At 48.2% G+C, this 21,231-nt stretch overlaps 1 protein-coding gene, 1 long non-coding RNA gene and 1 pseudogene across 2 annotated transcripts; 2 read left to right on the plus strand and 1 right to left on the minus strand.

Annotated features, from left to right (window-relative positions):
* Window positions 1-2,279: 2,279 nt before the first annotated feature.
* On the minus strand, window positions 2,280-2,947 carry LOC123185803 (uncharacterized). Its single transcript, XR_006493498.1, has 3 exons — window positions 2,869-2,947; window positions 2,518-2,731; window positions 2,280-2,421 (listed from the first exon to the last, which is right to left on the minus strand). It is a non-coding gene; the product is annotated as an uncharacterized lncRNA (long non-coding RNA).
* A 3,454-nt stretch (window positions 2,948-6,401) lies between these two features.
* On the plus strand, window positions 6,402-8,245 carry LOC123191809 (uncharacterized; annotated as a pseudogene).
* Window positions 8,246-12,999: 4,754 nt separating this feature from the next.
* Window positions 13,000-14,385, plus strand: LOC123185804 (E3 ubiquitin-protein ligase EL5). The gene has a single exon (XM_044597626.1). It carries the CDS (start codon window positions 13,471-13,473, stop codon window positions 13,999-14,001), a length of 531 nt encoding a protein of 176 aa, XP_044453561.1. The 5' UTR covers window positions 13,000-13,470; the 3' UTR covers window positions 14,002-14,385.
* Window positions 14,386-21,231: the final 6,846 nt, after the last annotated feature.

Here is a 21,231-nt window from a genome sequence, read left to right on the forward strand (position 1 = left end):
AAAATCTCCAAGCAAACAAGCTGGCATCTATATGGATGTGAGCGACAAGAGGAAAAGAAATCGGTTGGAGCGGTATGATTGCAAGGCTCATATGGGTGTTAACCTCAAAGACGGTAGCTGGGTTGTGACAATTTTTGAGGCCGATCACACACACCAGTTGATGTTGCAAAGGGGGCGTCGGAGATTTTGCCGCTCTCACAGAAAGATCCCGGATGCAGACATGCGGTACATCACTTCACTGCACTATCGCAACATATCTACGGCTAATATGATGGGCTTGCTTGGAGATGCACGGTGTTGCGATCCAAGGAGTTTGCCGTATGTGAAGACTGATGTGACAAATGCAAGAGCAAAGTTGCGAAGGGGCCTATCGGAACGTGATTTGGAGCTGACAATCGAGTACTTTGAGAGAAGACAAGTGGAGAATCCAAACTTCTTTTTCTCGAAGCTAGAAGAAGATGGAGCTGTTAGGGCGCTTTTCTGGGTTGATGGGAGAACAAGGGCCTTGTATCCAAAGTACAAAGACTGTGTGTTTTTCGACACCACATTCTGCACAAATCGCTACAACTTGCCCTTTGCTCCAATTGTTGGCATTAACAACCACACACACACTGTTTGCTTGGGGTGTGCTTTGTTGCCTGATGAGACCATTGAAACTTTCAAGTGGGTCTTCCAGCAATGGATGTTGGCAATGAATAATGAGCATCCGTTGAACATTATGACTGATCAAGACCAGGCAATGGCTACAGCCATCTCAATGGTATTCCCACATTCAACACACAGATGTTGCAAGTGGCACGTCTTCCGGGTTGCAAGAACAAAACTAGGGAGGATGCTGGGCAAGGATGAGCCTTTTGCAGAAGCATTCTATGGTTGCATTAATGGTTCAGACACCGTTGAGGAGTTTGAAGAACGGTGGAAGCAGATGGTCGAGGTGTTTGGTGTGGCTGATAAGAAACACCTCAAAAACATGTGGAACAGCAGGGAGACGTGGGCTCCTGTGTACTTTAGGAATAAGTTCTTCCCATTCACAGGAACAACTGGGCGCTCCGAGGGCCTGAATTCCTACTTCAAGACATTAAATCATCATGGAGACTCGGTTTGGACCTTTGTGCAGCAGTTTGAGCTTTGCCAGGAGCTGATGCTTGATCGTGAAGACAATGCGGGCTTCATCAATGAAGCGACGAGGCCACCACTCTGGGGCAAGTAAGTCCAAAAGTCATGTAGCATTTTTTTTAGTTTTCCAGTACAGTTTGGATGCAGCATTTGAATGAAACATATGTAGCAATTCTTATTGATGTTGGAAGCTTTTTTGTTTGCAGTTACAACATTGAGAAGCAGGCTGCTGATTTCTATACCAGAGAGGTATTTTTCAAGTTTCAGAAACTATTGGCTAGATCAACAGGCTATGGGTTGCAATACCAGCTGCAAGGGAATGTCGGCTGGTTTCGTCTTGTTGCAAATGATGGCATGAACCCTAAAGTGTACACGGTGCGTGTTGCCCCTGATGATCAGACATACATGTGCAGTTGCAACATGTTTGAGATGTGTGGGCTGATCTGCCCACATATCATCCGTGTCATGGTGCACCTGAACGTGCAAGCGATACCTGCGAATTACATGCTTCCAAGATGGTCTAAGAGAGCAACCGACCTTGCACCTGAACCAGGCGATGGGCATAGAGCTATGCATTTCGGCGTCCCCACAACAAACACCCTAAAGTTTAACTCTCTCTGCCGGAAGTTTGGGAAACTCGCTTCTGATGCATGCTTCAATGATGAAGCTTATAGTTTTGTCTTTGGGCTAATTGATCAGGGCAGTGTTGGGGTTGCTGAAATAAAAGCTAGAGCGATCGATGAAGTTGCACGAGGCGAAGAAGCCCAAGGTCATGCAGCAAATGAACAACTCTCAGGGGGTCCCAGTACAGGGCAGCAGGATCCACCCCCCGTAGGACTACGAAACCCACCAAAGTCAGCAAAGAAGGGGAGGCCAAAAGAAAAAGAGAAGCGAAGGAAGCCACTAATTGAGCTTCGAGAAGATGAAATGAAGAAGAAAGCAAAGAAGGACGCAGCGAAAACGAAGAAAGCTCCAAAGCCAAGGGAAAAGAAGACTCCATGCAAATATTGTGAAGATGAGGATCACAACATGAAGAACTGCCAACTCCTTGCCGCTTTTCTTGCTGCGAGTGCGAGCGCGAAAGCTCCAGGAATGAAGCATTGCTTGTTTCTGCAAAAACTTACCCCCGCGTGGACTGAGAACATGTATTTCTTCCGATTCGTACCACTTGCTGCATGGGATGTCATGTTGTTCATCTCGATACATAGGGACATAACCTCATCATTCATATCCCCACGAGGCTTGAAGCATACCAGGAATTTCTTGTATCCAATGTAAAATCCACCCATCTTGATGAAAGGTGTCCTGTTACCATAGATGCAACCAAAATGAATCATTTGTTTCGAGCAGAAAAAAAATAAAAAACAGAAAGCAACAAGAGATAGGGCTTAGGTAGCTCACACTTGTTCATTGGCATGTGATCTCCTCAATGGTTTCCCATGCTTTACATACTTCTCATACATGGCTGCAGCTGCATCAACCTTTTGCTTCTTTGCCTTGGTATTTTTTACCGCTGGAACTTTGGCCATCCTCTTCTTCCTAGTGTTCTTGTCATGTGTGCTAGGGCCACTGCTTGCCTCAACAAAATGCTCTTCTGTAGCGACCATATTAGGAGCTGCAGCAAGCAAAAAAAATGGATGAGTTTTGCAAAGGGATTGTACAAAAGAGAATTTGATGCAATCACACATATGTAGCGAAAAAAATGACATGGAGAAAAACAAAAAGAAATGATGCAGGAGGAAGGAAGCATACTTGGGCTGTCATCATCGTCTGAAACAGGGAACACGGGGATGTTTTCAAATATGGGGCTGACTGTGCTTTTCTTGGTTATAGGCTTATCCGTGCAATGCATCATCTCGTAGTCTTCGGAGCCCTTTGGGAACAACTCACAGGATGGCTCGTCGTCCCAAATGCCAGCTGTCGCACTCCTGGGTGCATCATAGAAGAGTGGGGGGCTGTGAGGTGAGACGTTCCCTTCCATCTCGAAACTCACTCGTTGTTGCTCACGAGTTTCAGCAGCCTCGGTTGCTACTTGTTGCTTCAATCCGGTGACTTCATCCTTGTTAATGCTAGGTGTTGTACCTTCAGCTTGAGCTTGAGCACCAATGCCATCATTTGCAGCTTTAGCATCATTCTCTTTTCCGCGACATTCGTCCATGATAGGTGCTTCGAAGGAGAAGTTGGGCTCACTGGTAGCTGTGACGGCGTCTCCAACATCGCGAAGGAGGGCAGCCATCCGGCTGCACTGCAATCCCTTTAAACACTGTCCAAACTTGCCTACAACATCATCCACCTCCGCTGCAAAAATACCCTTGTGCTTGTCGTAAAGCATTTGAAACTGAGTTGGTACCTACAACAAGCCAATTATTGTACATTTTAGTCACATGTGTGGATGTAAAAAAACACAAATGTGGGTGTGGCACATTAGAGGTATGGATGGAGCGAGAAAACAAGTAGGTATGCTACTGTGTTACTATGTATCAGATAAAGAGTGTGATTGTAGCAATTTACTGTCATGTATGTAGGTAGCAGATTTATGATATGGATGTAGCAAAACTATAACATGGATGAAGCAAAAACAGAAGGTAGTTGTAGCACACTAGACACATGGATGTAGCAAAAAAAGCCTAGTAGGTATGAACTTAAACCACATATGAAGCAAAAACAGAACATGGTTGTAGCACATCAAAATGAAGGATGCAGCAAAATAAATATACACTTGCAACTTGATATAACAAAAATAATGTGAAGCCTAAACAGGAAATGAAAAATGTACCCTTAGATCTTGCATGCTAGGGAATGATTGCTGCAGCCACTCGTTCAGCGATGATGATAGGTGTGGTTCAGCATCAACATTTTGTTGAGCCTCGTTTGATTGAGAGTTCTTTGCTTGATTTTCAGCACCTTGAACTTGGCTTCCTTGGCCACTAATTCCTTGGCCACTAGGTGCTTCAGCACCACCTCCCTGCCCACTAGCTGCTTCAGCACCAACTTCCTGTCCCACAAGTTGTGCTGCATAGGGGGTGTTGCACAAACTCCGGATCTAGGAAAACAAAACATGAGTGGCGGAAATAAGAAGGCTGCCATAAACTAATTGGAAAAGCAAAGATTGCTACATGCAAATTCAGTGAGCAAAAAACAGGGGGGTGTTAATACTCCATTGACAAAGGAAAATACATAGGCGGGATGTAGCAAAATTACATGGGTGTGTTTCCCGTAGAAAGGTTGGATAAGAGTGAGCTTGTTCTTGTTAACTTTATCCAGCCACTCAAAATCATTTTGGCAAACAAAACATATCCTCGGCACGGAATAATCAATAGCATGCTCATTTGGGAGGCCAGCCGGGATATCAACATGATCCATGTATATGATCTGCATGGGATGGAAAAAGGACATTAGCCAACAAAAAACATAAAAGTCATGAAGGTTTCATGCAGCAAAGGAAAAAAGATGGAGGTATTTCATAATGTTGCATTGCATACCGCTAACATGGGGAGGCATGAAGCAATCTGGAACTCTTTTTCTGCGTTTGCTTGCATCCTCTTCTTCTCTTGAAAGACTCCAACCTCCTCCATCGCTCGTGCCAACAAGTGCTCATCCCAAGCGAACTCATGCACCAAAGACATATCTTCCAAGGAAGCAAGATACTCAAGGTTCACCATATTGCCCGTGCCTGGGCACAAAACTGTTGCCAACGCAAGGAGTGCCCAAGTCCTATTTATCATATCCACGTCCTCCTCACTGCAACTAGTGAGCAACTTGACAACATGGGCAATTGGAGCCCTGTTCCCCTCCTTGTAAATGTTGCGAAGATCATGTTCATCACTCTTCTTTAGAAGCTTCACGGGTCTATCACCGGATGGCACGTTGAAAATCCTTTTCACCATAAGCTTGCTGAAGGTGATAGATTTGTTCTTGTGTTTGAACTCAGAGAGTACGTGATTCGTGTTCATCGCAACAAACTCAATGAGCTCATGGGGCACCTTGAAAGACCGGATGTCCAACAAGTCTCCAAACGGTCCCTCCCTTATGATTCTCTGTTTTTCCGGTGATATTTGCTTCCCAATCTGAGCCATCCTTTTTGAGTTAAACCTTGACTTAAAGCCACATAGATTGCCTTTATTCTTAATCTTCTTCTTAGCCTTCTTACTCCCCTCATTCTCACCAGAGTTACCTGCAACATCTACAAAAAAGGAAAAAACACAAGTCAATAAAAACATAAAACCATACCATCAGAAGCTAGGAAGAAACATACATGAACACCTAAAAAATTCTGACAAACGTATGAATTCAGGAATGTTGGGTTGCGCAGCAGAACGAGTAGTGATTCATTGGCAAAAAATATATATAGTGCATATCAGACCAAAGCACAAAATAAGACCAAAGTTATAGGGAGAACAAATAAGACCAGACAAAATAATGTACTTATATTTCTAGTGTTCTACTACAGAATGTTGTAGACTGAACAACATTAGTCAGCTCTTTCATGTAGATTGTGCCATTGACATTTTGCCTGCTCTTGCCTTATCGAATCCCAAATCCAACTTCCCACAAAAAGGTACATAATGCCAGCACGTGTATTTCCGTAACCAAACACCGGCTAATGATTAAGAAAATGAGTAAGGACCATTATCTGCCAAGCTTGATTCAAACTATATTCTCTCCCCAATCTACATTCAGACTGCTGCACTAAATTCACCAAACTTGTACAATTCGATTATACTGAAGTGTAGCTTCTCCTTTTTGCAATGTTTGAAATCTCAAAAATGTCACCATTGCAACAGAGAATCAGCGACGAGAATAATTTTGGACAGAAAGAACTTAATCATGCAACCCCGCTGGTTCTTATTACTAGCAATTCAAGCTCTTCTGTCAATGAAAATTAACCAGGGATATACTAGTGCAGTGGCACGGGGATTTTTCTTCTGGCCAACCACTGGGTAGGGCCTAAGCAAAACATCTAAGAACTTTTTGGCCAGGGGTTGGTTCAGATTTTTTATTGTTTCCGCAAGTCTGTTTCTAGAGTCATACCCAAATCCACCAATCTAATGAATCTTTTAGTAGTTGCTCGTATGACTGAAACAAGAATTTGCAATACTACACTGTGGACAAGCAAAAGCTACGACAGTTCTACGCCGGCACCAGATCAGATCGGCAACCATGATTCACCGCCGCGCCAACTCCCTCTGCCCGCGGGAACCCCACCCCCGGCCCCTGCCTCTGTCCGCGCGAACGCCACCCTGACTCCTCCCTGGACCCGCGGGAACGCCACCCCGCCGCCTCCCTCGACCGCGGAAACGCCATCCTCGTCCGCGCCGGTAACACGTGGCGCAACGGTGTCCTTGGATCAAAAAGAGATCGTACGCACGGGGCGCGACCGGCGCAACGGTTCGGCCGGCGCCCCGGCCACAAACACTTCCCTTATGCTGATGAGCGTGTTCGCCACAGGGCGGTGACCATGAGCCGCTCCACGGTTCACAACACTGCTCTTGTACTCGACAAGGAACGTCAACAAGTCAAACTTCATGGCGGAGTAGTCCCGCCGCCATGCCTGTTGGCCTCTGATCTTGATCACTACTGCCGCCAATGTAATGCATCAACTCGTCGATTACTTTTGGGTGCGAGCAACATGCGCGAGTTGGCTCAGTTTTTCTTCCGATGCCATGCCATGAGGGGCAACACGCACGTACAAAACTTGTGATGTATAGCTACCTACAGCCACCAATACAAAGCTATCGATTTCTTCTAGTGGCCATAACACACACGACACGAATGCGAGCCGAGGAGGAAGAGGAGCGCCTGAAGCAGTGTAGAGGAGAGTGGCAAGCAGAGAACGACCTTCTTGCTGAAGCACATCAATCATTAGGAAAATTTGCACCTGTCCATGGTAGAAGCATATAACACATAAGCAAAACCAGGCCTCGTAGTTTCTTCAAGGATTGGTTTAGGAAAATCACAAGCAAAGGAGGTGACGCACATGCATGGGGCTGGACGCTAGACCCCTACAGCTGCGGCAGCCCGCAAGGCCGGATGTTGTCCGGCGTGTAGACATGACGGCCGTAGAGATCCATCTTGCATGGACGCATCTAGTAGCGCGCCCGGGTGGAGATAGCTAGCACACAAAACTAGTTCTCTATAGCTATCAGAGAAGTGAGTTCCTGGTCAGGATTATGCTTTTCCACGTGCGCCAAACATATCGATGGTTCGAATCTACTAGGAGGGCTTTAACAGGCTTGAGCCCCCCCTCCAGTACTGTAAAAAGGTTTTTTACTACTAGTTTCAAGGCTCAATTCAGCCACTTACAAGCCCAACCCAACAGATATTTGCATGATACAGGCTTTGAGCCCATCCTTCAGTTTCTGTCTAGATTCGCCACTGGTTAGGATAGACCGGGATCAGAGAGGTCAGGGTATGGACTTCAGGGATTCAGAGATGGTTCATTTGCGTCGGCCTCTATAATCTCAAGGTTTATTTCAGACTTCACTCCTTGATGCATTGTAGAGCACCAAACGTACGTACTTGCTAGGCGACGATTTATAAGGCCGAGCCCTGTTGCAAATTAGTAGGCGCAGCGCAAGCGTAGCTGATCATTAACCACCATGACCATGGCCCATTCCTGCCACGGCTACGATCTTGTGCTGCTACGGTATCTCTTGGCCCTGCACCACCTCCTCCACTGCGTCCGCTTCGTCGCGGCGGTCGTCCTGGACCGCCTCGGCATCGCCTCGTTCGAAGGCGAGATGCTGCCCGGTGAGCCTTGGAGCGAGCTCGTCGACACTGCGCGAACCGTTCGTCTTCATGGACGGCGCCACAGTACAGACGACGGAGGGTTGCGCCGGCGGATGTGGAGGGAGCCGAGGACGACGACGGGAGCGTGGGCATCTGCGCGATTTGCTTGGCGGCGCTCGACGTGGGAGGGCAGCCCGTCGCGGAGTTGTGCAACTGCTCGCATGCGTTCCACGCCGCCTGCATCGACTCTTGGATCGGCAGCGGCGAGGCCGCCGGCACTTGCCCGTTGTGCCGCACCCCGACGGTACCAACAACGGCGTGGTGGAACGGTGGCGGCTACGCGGAGCGGCGGCGACGGCCTGTGAGGAGGAGAGACGGGGCCCGGGACGGCGCTATTTAAAAGCCAGGGGAGGGCGGCGGCTTGCGTAAAGGAGGGGGCAAGGCGAGGCGGAGTCGGAGTCGGGCACGGCGACGGTGGGCGACGTGCGGGCGGCGGACTCCGCTCGGGGTCGGGGACGAGCTGCGCGTTGGACTGGGCTGCGGCCTGGCTGGCGAGCTGGGCCGGCCCGGTCAGGTCGGTCCAAAAGTTTTTTTAAACATTTTCAAGAAGTAATAAAAACACAAAAAATATAATGAATAAAATCCTAAAAAATTCCAGAAAAAATCACATAATTATATGGCCTTATGTACGACATTGTGATCATTTTTCTGGCCTAAAATTAAAGTTTTGAAAATACATTTTTAGTACTAAGAAACTCCGCAATAAAATAAATAATCTTGCAAATAAAATATTCCAAAATTAAAAATTCAATTTTCAATATTTCTTTGCTGTTTTTGAAGAGAGGTTTCTTGCAGCGGACAACCCAGTATCTCGGAAGCATAGGCCACACACAATGCTTGCAACTGCTCCACCAACGCAAAGGCTTCAAAATGGTGGTGTTGGGGCACCTATGCCACGGCCTTCTGCCACTGGGAATGTCTCAGGACAGATGCAACATGTTAGGCTGCCGCCGCGACTTGTTGGTCAATACCCTACCATGCAGATGCATGGACACGCTGCCTGGCCTGGTCCTTCACAAAATATTCAAGTACCACCTTTGATGCAACAACAACTTCAATACTGGCTTCCAGGGATGCCCCTACCGCAAACAGTGAGTCGATGCCTGTGGTGTGACCATTCATTCAAACAAAAGAAGAATGACAACACAAGGACGGATGCTGCGGAAGCTGTTAGATTCATCCATGAGGATATTTTTTTAGTTTGTGGTGTTTCATCCAATGTATTGACTGACTTGCACTTGGAGTGCATGAATGAATTTTTGAATGAACAACACCAAACCATTTTTGTTAATTTGGATTCTTTTCAACGCGTTATGCTGCCAAAATTTCTAGCCATGACTTGTTCAAATTTTGACATTGTTTGTAAGAAACCTACAACTTTATGGTCTTTGTTGCAAATTTTTGGCCTTGTTTGTAAGAAAGCTAGAACTTTATGGTCTAAGTTGGCTCACCTTGTGCTGGTCCAGCCTGCTGCCTCGTCAGCAGGCATTTTTAGTTCTTTACTACCATCGCTTCCTATATGTTGTAGACGGTTGTCTTGATCTGAAAATCTTATTATTACTACTTTTTCTTAACTTGTGACTTTCCTCCTTCACACATAGTTTTATTAACTCTGTTGTTATATGTTGGCAGAGAGGTTGCTTGCAGCGGACAACCCAGTATCTCGGAAGCATAGGTCACACACAATGCTTGCAACTGCTCCACCAACGCAAAGGATTCAAAACGGCGGTGTTGGGGCACATGTGCCACGGCTTTCTGCCACCGGGAATGGCTCAGGACAGATGCAACATGTTAGGCTGCCGCCGCGACTTGTTGGTCAATACCCTACCATGCAGATGCATGGACACGCTGTCTGGCTTGGTCCTCCACAAAATATTCAAGTACCACCTTTGATGCAACAACAGCTTCAATACATGCTTCCAGGGATGCCCCTGCCGCAAACAGTGAGTCGATGCTTGTGATGTGACCATTCATTCAAACAAAAGAAGAATGACAACACAAGGACGGATGTTGCGGAAGCTGTTAGATTCATCCATGAGGATATTTTTTTAGTTTGTGGTGTTTCATCCAATGTATTGACTGACTTGCATTTGGAGTGCATGAATGAATTTTTGAATGAACAACACCAAACCATTTTTTTAATTTGGATTCTTTTCAACGCGTTATGCTGCCAAAATTTCTAGCCATGACTTGTTCAAATTTTGACATTGTTTGTAAGAAACCTACAACTTTATGGTCTTTGTTGCAAATTTTTGGCCTTGTCTGTAAGAAAGCTAGAACTTTATGGTCTAAGTTGGCTCACCTTGAGCCACGATGCATAAACTATAATTTTTTAATTTATAAAAATTACAGTGCAGCCATGTTCTATCGTTTCGGGTACAAAAAACTTTTTCGCTCGATCACGATGATGGGGAAGTAGATCGGCTGCCAAGGGGGAGAAGAGGAGGAGTCATTCAGCTTGGCGTTCCAGGAGAAGACGAAGGTGTAGCCGGCATAGACGACGACACTCCACTTGCACAAGGTAGCGGCGACCAGATCCGACGGAGAGCGCGCCGGCGGGGGTGTCGTGCTCTCTATCGCGTTCATGATAGGATGGGGCGACGGCTATGTTGGTTAACTCACCTGGCGGTAGCGGATGGAAGATTCTGTAAGTTTCATAAAATTCTCTTAAGTTTCATAAAACCCGGTCAACTTCTATGAATTTATATTTGCAAAAAAAAAATCTATGAATTTGTGTTAATCAGCTCACACTACTCATGTGCCATACTAGACTAGTAATTTGCACGTGCTTCGCACGTAAAACTTACAGTGCAATACCAAATTATCATACTATGTGGTAACTAAAATGGAATGTTAAAATTCTAGTGCAAAATCGCAATTATTTTTTGGAAACAGGCTCTTGAGGCGAATTGAAATCATTTAGTTTTCGAACTCAAAATGAAAATGTTGGAAGAAAAGAAAACATTATATCTAATGTACTCCCTCCGATCCATATTAATTGTTGCTGGTTTAGTATAACTTTGTATCATGTTAATTATCTGCTCCTAGTGTCATGCCAAAAGTTTCACTTATGTTTTCTTGTGCACTCAGCCCAAGTGTGTTCACAAATAGACTTACAACAGTCAGTTCAACCAAATAGAAAGAAATACTAACTGGTCTCCCCATTGTGCTGTGTTTATTTGCACGACTGTGTCCATTCTAACTGGTCTCCCCATTGTCATGCTCTTTTTGCATTTAAAAAGAAGAGGAGAAAATGCATGTATGATGCATGCATGCATGCAACAGTTGATGCTACGGTGCTGCTCCTACAATCTTGCTAGATAGATGTAGAAATCAATTTAAAGCTCTTTCTCCCAGTGCGTTGTTGTACCATAGTCACATGCGCGTACAGTAGCAATCTGGTTAGCTCCAGCTGTACGAAAGTTCTAGAGCTTTGGTCAGACCGTGGCTCACCGGCGAATCCTTGAAGTTCTGGCCGTAGGATTGACAAATCCAACGGCATGTGTGCTGCAACGATTTATTCAATTCAGAAACAATTAACGAGAGCCATCCGATGGTGAGGATCCAACGGTTCATATGGTCTATTACTCGTACACTATATAGTGGCATAGAAGATACATCTCTAGCGAATGCGGGCATGAGTCGTCTGCCTAGTCAGATGCCATGTTATATTGTCATATGAATCAACCTTAGTTTGGAGAAAATGATAAAATATGTACCAGGTCAGAACTAACGGGAAATGTGGTACTCCCTCCAATCCATATTACCTGTCTTAGATTTGATACAGATGTGGATCAGGTGAAGTAGTAAGATTTTTGTCACGCCTAGAGTTACCAATGGAATTTAATCATAAATAAAAACTCAATAATTTAATTTTGCAATTTTCCTTTTTACTAATATCTAAATAATTGGCAGTCTCCATTTTTATTTTTGGTGGTGCAATATTGTACATGCACTTGACCGTGCTATGGTGGCAATTGCTAGCATGAACCACTTCAGAACAAACGAGAGTCACTGTATAATACTCTAGTAGTTTAAATAATAACGAAATTATGGAACAATTATTGCACCATAACTAAGAAGTGCCTTATACATAAGAATGACAAATCAAAATAGACGAAGTATACCGAGTCGAAATGACGCACCACCGAAAGCACCATCACGCCTTCCTCGCCGTCGACAAAGAAGGCAACGGAACCGGTGTCGCTCCTGCACGACAACCATCGGCCCAGATCAAAGGCTGGCAAGGAGAGCCCCCCATTGGAAGGGATCTGGTCGAAGAAAAATTCGACACTGCGGCCATATAACACAAAGGCAAACGAACGCCGACCAAATACAAAATCTCACCGCTAACCGGCGAGAAGAGCGGACCTCCAACGCGTCGACGGCCGAATCGCTGGGATGGGGAACGAGTTGAGGTAGAGATATTCGCCATGCCTCTACCTCCACTATCCAAACGCCAGCGCTCGAAACCCTAAATCCTACCCTATGCACAAGCCCAACACGAGGCGCCGCGATTCCCCACCCCTCCCGTCGCCGAAGCGACCGCCGGCAGTTTCGCCCCTTACAGGAAGGGGAAAGCGAAGCGAAACCGGTTAACTAGTTCTTTTTAAATATGATCACATGCAGTTCTTCGACATGGTTGGGGAAAATATTTCTTAAATATGAGTAACATCATTCATGTGATTGATTGTATGTTAGTAATAGGTATGGTAATCATCTATCCATTGAGTATAGATTAAGATTCAACGCTTTCCCCCGCAAAAAAAAGAGATTCAACGCGTTGAAGAATTGCACAGAGCACCATAGAGTGGCCACAAGACCACACGTGGACGCTCGCAAATTAGATAAGCTGCCGAAAGATGTGAAAAGGGCAGAAGGAAACGGAGTCCCTGACGAAGCTGGCCTATGGAGTATGGTCGTGGTATACATGCGAACGTTGCCGGCCGGGCGCCAAACCTGTGTGACATCGCACGCACGACATGCCAAACCTAAGCTCGGATCATGCTAAACTTGTGAGTACTCTGTGCAGCACGCGGTTTGCCCCAACCGGAAACAGGACGGTGTTCCAGCCACCTGTTTCCTTTCACCAAATCATCCAACGCGCACGTGTCCAGACGACGGAACACCCTCAAATCCTGTTCGCGGTTGGCGTGCCGAGAGAGAGAGGACAGTGGAGAGAGGAGTCACAGTGACCCCGCACCACACTGATGGACACGCGGAGCCGTGAGCCCGCGACATGAGAGATGAGAGCCGGCCGGTCAGCCCGCGACGACGCTGCCCACACGAAATCCTCGAGCGCGCGACAGCCACGCCGCAACGGCACGCCCTTTCCGGTCCATTTCCCGGACCCCGGTCGACACCACGCGCGCGCACCTCGCCGGACACGATAAAACAAGCCGCTTTTCCCTTCTCTTCAGCGTATACACGCGCCGCTGGTGTACCAACTCGCGTTTTGCCTTCTGAAGCCTTCTGAAGCCGAGACGCCACCTGGTTGGCTCGCTGCTGCCCGTTGCGCTCCGGCGGCAGCCAAGCCAAGTGCTCTCGCCCGCCCGCGCGTGCGCGATGACCTTCCCGCTGGTGTGCTACTGCAACGCGGTGCCCCGGCCCATCGCCGCCGTGTTCAGGTTCCTCCACGCCACCGCGCTGGCCTTCGTGCTCATCCTCTGCCTCCTCGGCCTCTACGAGTTCCCCTACACCCCCGAGGAGCACGCGGCGCTCATCAGCGGCCCTCGCCGCCGTCCCAACCGGGACGGCGCGCTTCCGGAGACGGTGAAGCGGCGGCTGCCCCCCGTCGAGTTCGCCGCGCACCTGGCGGAGCGGTCCCTATCGTCGACGTCTAAGAGGCCGGGTCGCCACGAGGACGAGGAGGAGGACGACGGCGGCGACGCGAGCACGTGCAGGGTGTGCCTGGAGCGGCTGGAGCCGACGGACGAGGTGCGGCCGCTGGGCAACTGCGCCCACGCCTTCCACAGAGGCTGCATCGACCGGTGGATCGACGTCGGCGAGGCGACGTGCCCGCTGTGCCGGTCCAGCCTGCTGCCTCGTCAGCGCGGGGGGCTGCTCGCCAGTGCCAGGGCCCGGTTCAGCGGCTAGTTCTCCATCCGTACCTGCACGAGGGGCACTTTTGTCATTTCAGCGGCGATGGTACTTGGTGCAGCAGGCCAATCGCGGGCTGTTCGCGATCAGGACGACTAACCACCGAGCAGTACCTGTGCTAATCAATGGGCACGCACGAAATTATTTGACCAACTCCTGGTGAGAAAATATATGGAGCAGTACCGTCCGTGTTTAGGGAAGAGATCGGATCAGTGATCACAATAAAAGATTGGCCCATTGAGAATTTGAGATGGGCTGGCAATGTGTCCTGCGTGTCCGTCAAGTCCAGTCCAGTCCAGTGCACTGTTCTATCTTCTGGAATTGTTGGGTACGAAGCTGCATCCGTGTTGACACGTTGTTATCGATGATTTAATTTCTTAACGTTGCTCGGCTTCAACTGCATGGAATCGACGTGTAACTAATCATCGTTATCTTCCCCGCAAGAAAAGAGACAATCATCATTATATTCACAAACAAAAATGCTACACCTACGAAGAAAACCTACAAACTCTTATGTAAATTTCCTAACTATAATCTCTCCGCCCCCTGATTTCAACTGGGTGGGTCCCCACCCCCTTATTTCTTTCAACCGAAGCCTTTACATAAGTTACGTATGAATCAGTACGTAGGTCTAGCATTGTTGATTCACGAATATAGGGCGTTGCCTGGATCGGATTTGTAGGCTGGATCGGCGACCCTTGGTGTTGCCTGGTATTTCTCTTTTGCATCCTTCAGATGCTTTTTGTTTGGTCCTTTTTGTTTTTCTTTTTCTTTTCGTAGTTTCTTTGTTTCAATTTTCTTTGTCTGGACAATCTGTTCCGTTATGACTGTAACTAGATCATGATTGGCGCGCGTTGCTGCGCCCGTCTCTTTTTTCGATGAACCAATATGAGTTCCCATAGAAGGGTCTCAAAGATGGACATGATATTCTGTTAAAATTTGACTGCATGAATAGTTGAAAATCGGTTTACTACTTGGAATCAACATAATTTAGATCTATCTTTCAACCAACTAAATCTTATAGAAGATCCAAGCACTCGGAAAGTAGCCCAGCGCCAAAATTAGGATAATACAGAGTAGTAATACCCTAGTATGGCATACGACATGTACATCAGAGTAGCAATATGTGCAAACCATGCCAAAATAGAGTAACCCAAACTATAGTTCAGATGCCATAAGATAAAATTTTGCATTGAGTAAACAGGAAGATCCTAGGTAACTAAGTATTTCTAAGTGTACATAACCATGGAACCAAGCTGTTAGTTGATATCTTTTCTTGTTATGTAAGATCCACAAGAAGATATTGCAATCACCACACAAAGTACATGGTATGATCAAACAAGAAAGAAAGCTCCTTATAACCTCCAAAACCTAAGATGACATAAGTAGTAGAGAGGTGACTTGCTGGTTACTGCACTGGGCATCTTGTTTTCATAATACTTAGCATCACACTGTGAACCCTCTGGCACCAAAGCTAACCATCATTTAAAGAACAAATCCTACAGGGTTGGCATTAGGCTCATACACAAAACTTGACCTATAATCACCAATAGTTGGAAAAGCCAATCGACCAAATAAAACATATCTTGAAAGGCTACATCATATGTAAGCAGAATAATAGAAGTTAAGAAGTAATTTTAGAAAACAAAATTATAAGGGGTGGAGGTGTTGGTTGTGACCTGAGGAATCAAATCTCTCCTTGTATATTCTCCAGTACCGTGCCCAACTCCCAATTAAACAACACACAAGTAGAGTTGATGGTTAGCGTATAAAGAAACCAAAGCAATAGGCATTCCATTGTATAATAAGGTGCCGTTAGATGTGAACGACCATGATACGTAGCTGATTAGGCAGAAGGGTAATATAGAAGGAATCAATTTCAGTTGATTATTATGTACATGAATAGCAGGTAAGCATTATCTTTGGTAACCAGATAACCTATAAGGGCATTTGTATTCTCTTCGCTGAGAGACAACTGTATCCGGCTGTGGCATCACGCAATGGTCCTGAATTAAGCATTCATGTTATTTTTATCTAATATGGGCCGAGCGATTTCATTTACATGTTGCACCATGCATTTAAGGAAAAAATGTCGACATAATTATTTGGCTTTCCTCATGTATGTATAAAGAAATTGTCCACATAATTATTTGGCTTTCCAAATGTATAGATAAAAAAATTGTCCACATAATAATCCGGCTTCCCTCATTTATGGATAAAGAAATTTTCCACATAATTATTTGGCTTTCCTCATGTATGGATAAAGAAATTGTCCACATAATTATTCGGCTTTCCTCATGTATGGATAAAAGAAGAAGATGTTGAGGTTTCACACCCTTCTAGAACAGCATGGTAACACTTTTTGCGCTTTTTTTTGTATAACTCTAAGTAATCTGTCCAACAACAGTAAATATCCTAACTTAGAAACACGTAATCTAAGCAGTCATACACTATACAAAAAATGGATGGTAAAAGATAAGGTCTAGCAGTGCACCTGAAGTAATTACCTGCTCTAGAAACCATTGGAGATATGAGCTGAGAATTCCTGAAATAAAAAAATGCGACATCCAGTCTCCAAGATCCGCCTGAATCAATTGAGCATAAGCCAGTATGAACAACACCTGTACAAATTTTTGATTGAGAGGAAATTAGCACAATGTAATCCTGTGGTGGAAGGAATCATTATATGAATGGGGAAAAAATGAAGATTATAGGGGAACCTAGCAGAGCACCATGTTGAATTGTTGATGGATGTTTTGTCGCCGGATTGAAAAAGGTTAGCGAGGAAGCATATATACACGGCAGCTGAAGGATGGGAAAACAGAGAGGCAGACATCCATTAATCAACGCCGGCGAGAGAGAGACATCATCCAACATGAATGCCTGAAGAGAAACTGAAGAGTAATTGTTTGCCTTCAATTCCCGGCGGAACAGTTTCGCTCACGAACATACGAACAGCGAGACGAGATTGGCATGAACGTGAATTGGCGTGCGGTCCGGAGGCCTGAATCATTCCAATCCCGCAGAGCCGTACGCCGTATCCCCTGGGCTAGGTCGCCATCTTCACTGACATCTCCAGCGCCTCCTGTTAGCTCGCATTCAGAGAAAAAAAAATAGAGATGATGATGGGTTTGACTGAAAGATGGAGCACTGGGGTTTTGAAATTTTTGTCCGCAAAATGTGTGTACCTGTGTGCCAACCTACCTCTTGTTTTCTAAATCAACCTTGTTGCCCACTAACGCCATCACCAAACCTGGGTTCCCTGTTTGGACATGTGCATATATAAAAATCTAAGCACTGACATACAGATGACTTCCACCGGCAAAAGGTAGAGTGTTCTTTGGATCCAACTGAAGCAGTGCGACAAGATGGAAGTACAGAAACATGTTCAGTTATACCTAGTCTTTGAAGCTCGTCAACCCACCTCTTCGTTGCTCGGATGTAAGAGTCCTGACGCCCACACAGAAAAAATCAAACAGATTAACGTGAACAGAAAGCAGGCGATCAACTCATCCGGCACATATTCAGAGAATATCGCTAAACGAAGTACCGAGGAGAAGAGAAGATCTCTCTCACCGTGCTAGTGATGTCGTAGACTTACTACGGCGGTGGCGCCGCGGCGGAGCATGGGGGCGAGGTTGTGGTAGCGCTACTGGCCGGTCCAACAGTCCAACCCTCGCTCACGTACTGGACTGCATCGGCTGGACCTGGATCCCGCTCCTCCGGCTGATCCCAGCGCACGCATCGACTTGCTCGATCTCGCACCTGCGATGGATCCAATGGAGCGATGCACACCGGCCGCTCCTTTGTCGCTCCGGCTCCTACGCCTCGCAAGCCTAGCAGACCTTTTTTTAGCGTTGGAAATGGGCTGGCGGCTGGCGGACGGCCCAATGCACCACAGGCGTCCGTTTTGGCCCGTGGAGCAGCAGCCCACAGGACAGCTGGGCTAGATTAGCCACACCGCGAAACAGATTGTTTTTCACAATAAATCTGACGGCCAGGAACTTCGAGATCAATAAAACGGACGGCTGAAAATCCAAATCGCTGTGAGGGCAAGGATTAGCTGCGGTTATACTGTCCTTAATGAAACCTAGCTCCTATTTTTGGGAGGCGTATGAAAAAAGATATAGTGTAAGCTGATGATTAAAGTTAGAAAATCTAATGGAAGATCATTTTTGGAACCTAGGTACTACAGAAATCCACTTTCTAATATTTCAAGAAACAAAAATCCACTTTCTAACACTTAGTAAAAAAATAGTTCCTCCATTCGAATTTATTAGAGCATTTAACCGAACGTCTTAAGCCCGTCTCAAACACTCGGGCGAGCAGACCGGTCACAAAAAACCAACCCACCAAAGCGTCTTAAACCGGTCTCAAACGCCTGGGCTGCCCACCGCCCCTCATATTTAGCCCAAATGAAGGGCGGACATGGGGCGACCCAGGTACGTCAGCGTGAGTTCGCCACATCATCCCGGCCCACCACCGATCCCATGATTGTCGCACAAAAACCCCAAATCTACCCCCTCTCCGAACCCTAGCTCACTCATTCTCCTCTCTCGCTCCATCCGCACTCTCTCCTGTCTGATTTCGATCAAATACGGGATATGTCAAGCCTCGACAGCCACTTCGGCTCCGACCTCGTCATCGAGGAGGAGCTGGCCCTCTGCATTCCGTTTGAGCGGTCGAAGGTGGACACCAGGGGCAGCTCCGGATCTGCTTTGTAGCCGCTCCCGCGCCAACAGTGCCACCCAGTTCCTCGCTAAAGGGAGCCCACCCGCTCCCTTGCGTGGCTCGAAAGGCGTCGCACCGCCAGGCGAGGAATGCTCACACTAGAGCCTAGATGGAAACTGACACCAAGACATGAGAGGAGGCCTCCGGACATAATCACTTCATCAAACCCGGCTCCCCTTGAGAGCACGAAATCGTCACACAAGGAGAAGAAGCTGCCGTCCGCGAAACCCACCTGACAACCAGCATTGTGGGATCTTGCTCACAAGACAGAGCATCCAAGAAGAGAACGACGCTAGAGCGCCGCCACTACCCGGTCAAGCAAATGCAGGACCAAGGTTATCACCGAGAGCCCCGGGTGGGGGACAACCCACGATGACACCTTGGGAAAACAGCAACTTCTAAACCATATGTTTAACGCCCGTTTCGTCCGGGAAAAGAAGCTTTTCCACCGTGTGTTAACGGCTGGTGCTCTGTAATAATATAATGCGAGCCTAATGCTGCCCCGAGCACGCCGACGGCCGCGCAATCATCTCAGCCCGATCGAGTTTGCTCGGAAACACAAAAGAACTCCTTGCTCCAGAGGCCCCGTGTCCTTCCTCCTCCAAGTGGACAAAGTCACTGAAGCTGACAACAAAACCTGCATGTACTGCATGTGCGCAGTAGATTTTCCAGATCAGAACCAAGAGGGTTCCGAATATCACAAGAGGTGAGTGCTGAATCTCTTGGGATCATCGCATCGGCTCTGATGAAATTTTCAGCGACCTTTGTACCTCAGGTGTGCCGCAGTGGACAGTAGCAGTAGCACTACGTACCGTCAGGATAACTGCATCCGACAATGAATTCAATCAACTGCAAGGACGTGGTATATCTAGAGCAAAAATCATGAGCAATGCCTTAGAAATGACCAATCCGCGTGAGATCCCTACTCGGCTAATCCCTGCTTGGCACCGCACTCTGCCGCACGATGTTCTGAATGAAGAACGTGCTCTGTTCTTCCGTCTGTCACTCTGTCAGGCATACAACCTGTGGCAGGTTACTTGTTATCTTTCTCTCTCGGAAATCAGAACGTTCCATTGCACACATAGGTACATAGCGCAAAGATGATCACGCTGTGCCGGTAGAGTTTCCTAGAAAAGGCCTCTTTTGTTCTTTGACAAACGGCAGAGCTCGCTACACCGGCATGAATGGCTACTCCTTTGGAGAGGCCAAGAACCTTGGTCACCAACCCATGTCTCGCAAGTGGCAACGCTTTCCTGCCCCCTCATCACCGGGGCTAATCAACAGCCCTACAAGGCGCGTGTCGACTGTCCCACCGAATTGACACCGCTCCCCTGCGTACATTTTCGCCCGTTGCACGTAATAATACACCGCACCATCATCATCCTCCCCATCGACTTTGATCGGGCGTCCTTCCTAGCCATGTTGTTACCTCGTGCCCATGCTTCACTCGCAAGCCACAGCTCCCACAAGAGAACAATGCCAACGGGCCTGCTCTCGACGCCATGCATTGCAAAGAAGCTCTGCTTTGCGCGTCGCCATCATGCTCGCTTTCGCCCCTCCAACAAAAATGTCCCCATGCTGCCCGCTCCTCCTATTATTTCCAGCAATGCCGACCGCCGGCCTGAGTCGCGAGGCTCTCCCCGTGCTGCTGCTGATGCTCGCCGCGGCCGTTGTCGCGCTCGCGTGGCCGTGCGGCGCGCTGCAGCTGCAGGACGCCGCCCTCATCGACGACGTCATCATGGAGGCCGCGGAGGAGTGCTACAACGGGAAGCACCGGCGGACGGGCGTCACGTACCCGCTCTCGCTCCCGGCCAGCCTGTCCGCCGTCGACGGCAGCGTGTCGCGGTTCCGCTCCGGCAGCCTCAGCCGGCACGGCGTCCGTCTCTTCGGCGAGTTCTCCGTGCCCCGGGGGCTCGTCGTGCCCGGCCGTGCTGCCGGCGCGCACCTCCTCGCCGTCCGCGTCAATATGGGCAACCTCTCGGCCGTCTACGACGAGCACGCGGCGAGAGGCGGCGGCTACCGCATCGCGTCGCCGGTGCTCGGGCTCATGTTCTACGGCCTGGACCCGCGCGACGGCACGGCGCCGCTCCAGGTCCGCGTCACGGGCGCGGCCATCCGCGTCAACTTCTCCATGGCGGTCCCGGCGCTCCAGCCAGGGGCCGTGCCGCTCTGCATGGCGGTGTGGCTCAACGGCAGCGTCGCCGTGACGGACGTGCAGGCCGGGACCAACACCTGCCACCTGAGGGACCAAGGCCACGTCGCGCTCGTCCTGGGCGGCGTAGGCGACGGCGACGCGGTGGCGGAGGACGGGGAGGTGAGCAAGTGGAAGCTGGCGTTGTTCGGCGCGGCGCTGGGCGCGGGCGGCACGGTGCTGCTGGGGCTCGTCCTCGTCGCGATGCTGAGCGTCCAGCGGCGCAAATCGGAGATGGCGGAGATGGAGCGGCGGGCGTACGAGGAGGAGGCGCTGCGCGTGGCCATGGTCGGCCACGTCCGTGC

This window comes from Triticum aestivum, chromosome 2A (genome assembly GCF_018294505.1).
Source record: "Triticum aestivum cultivar Chinese Spring chromosome 2A, IWGSC CS RefSeq v2.1, whole genome shotgun sequence".
Lineage (NCBI taxonomy): Eukaryota > Viridiplantae > Streptophyta > Magnoliopsida > Poales > Poaceae > Triticum > Triticum aestivum.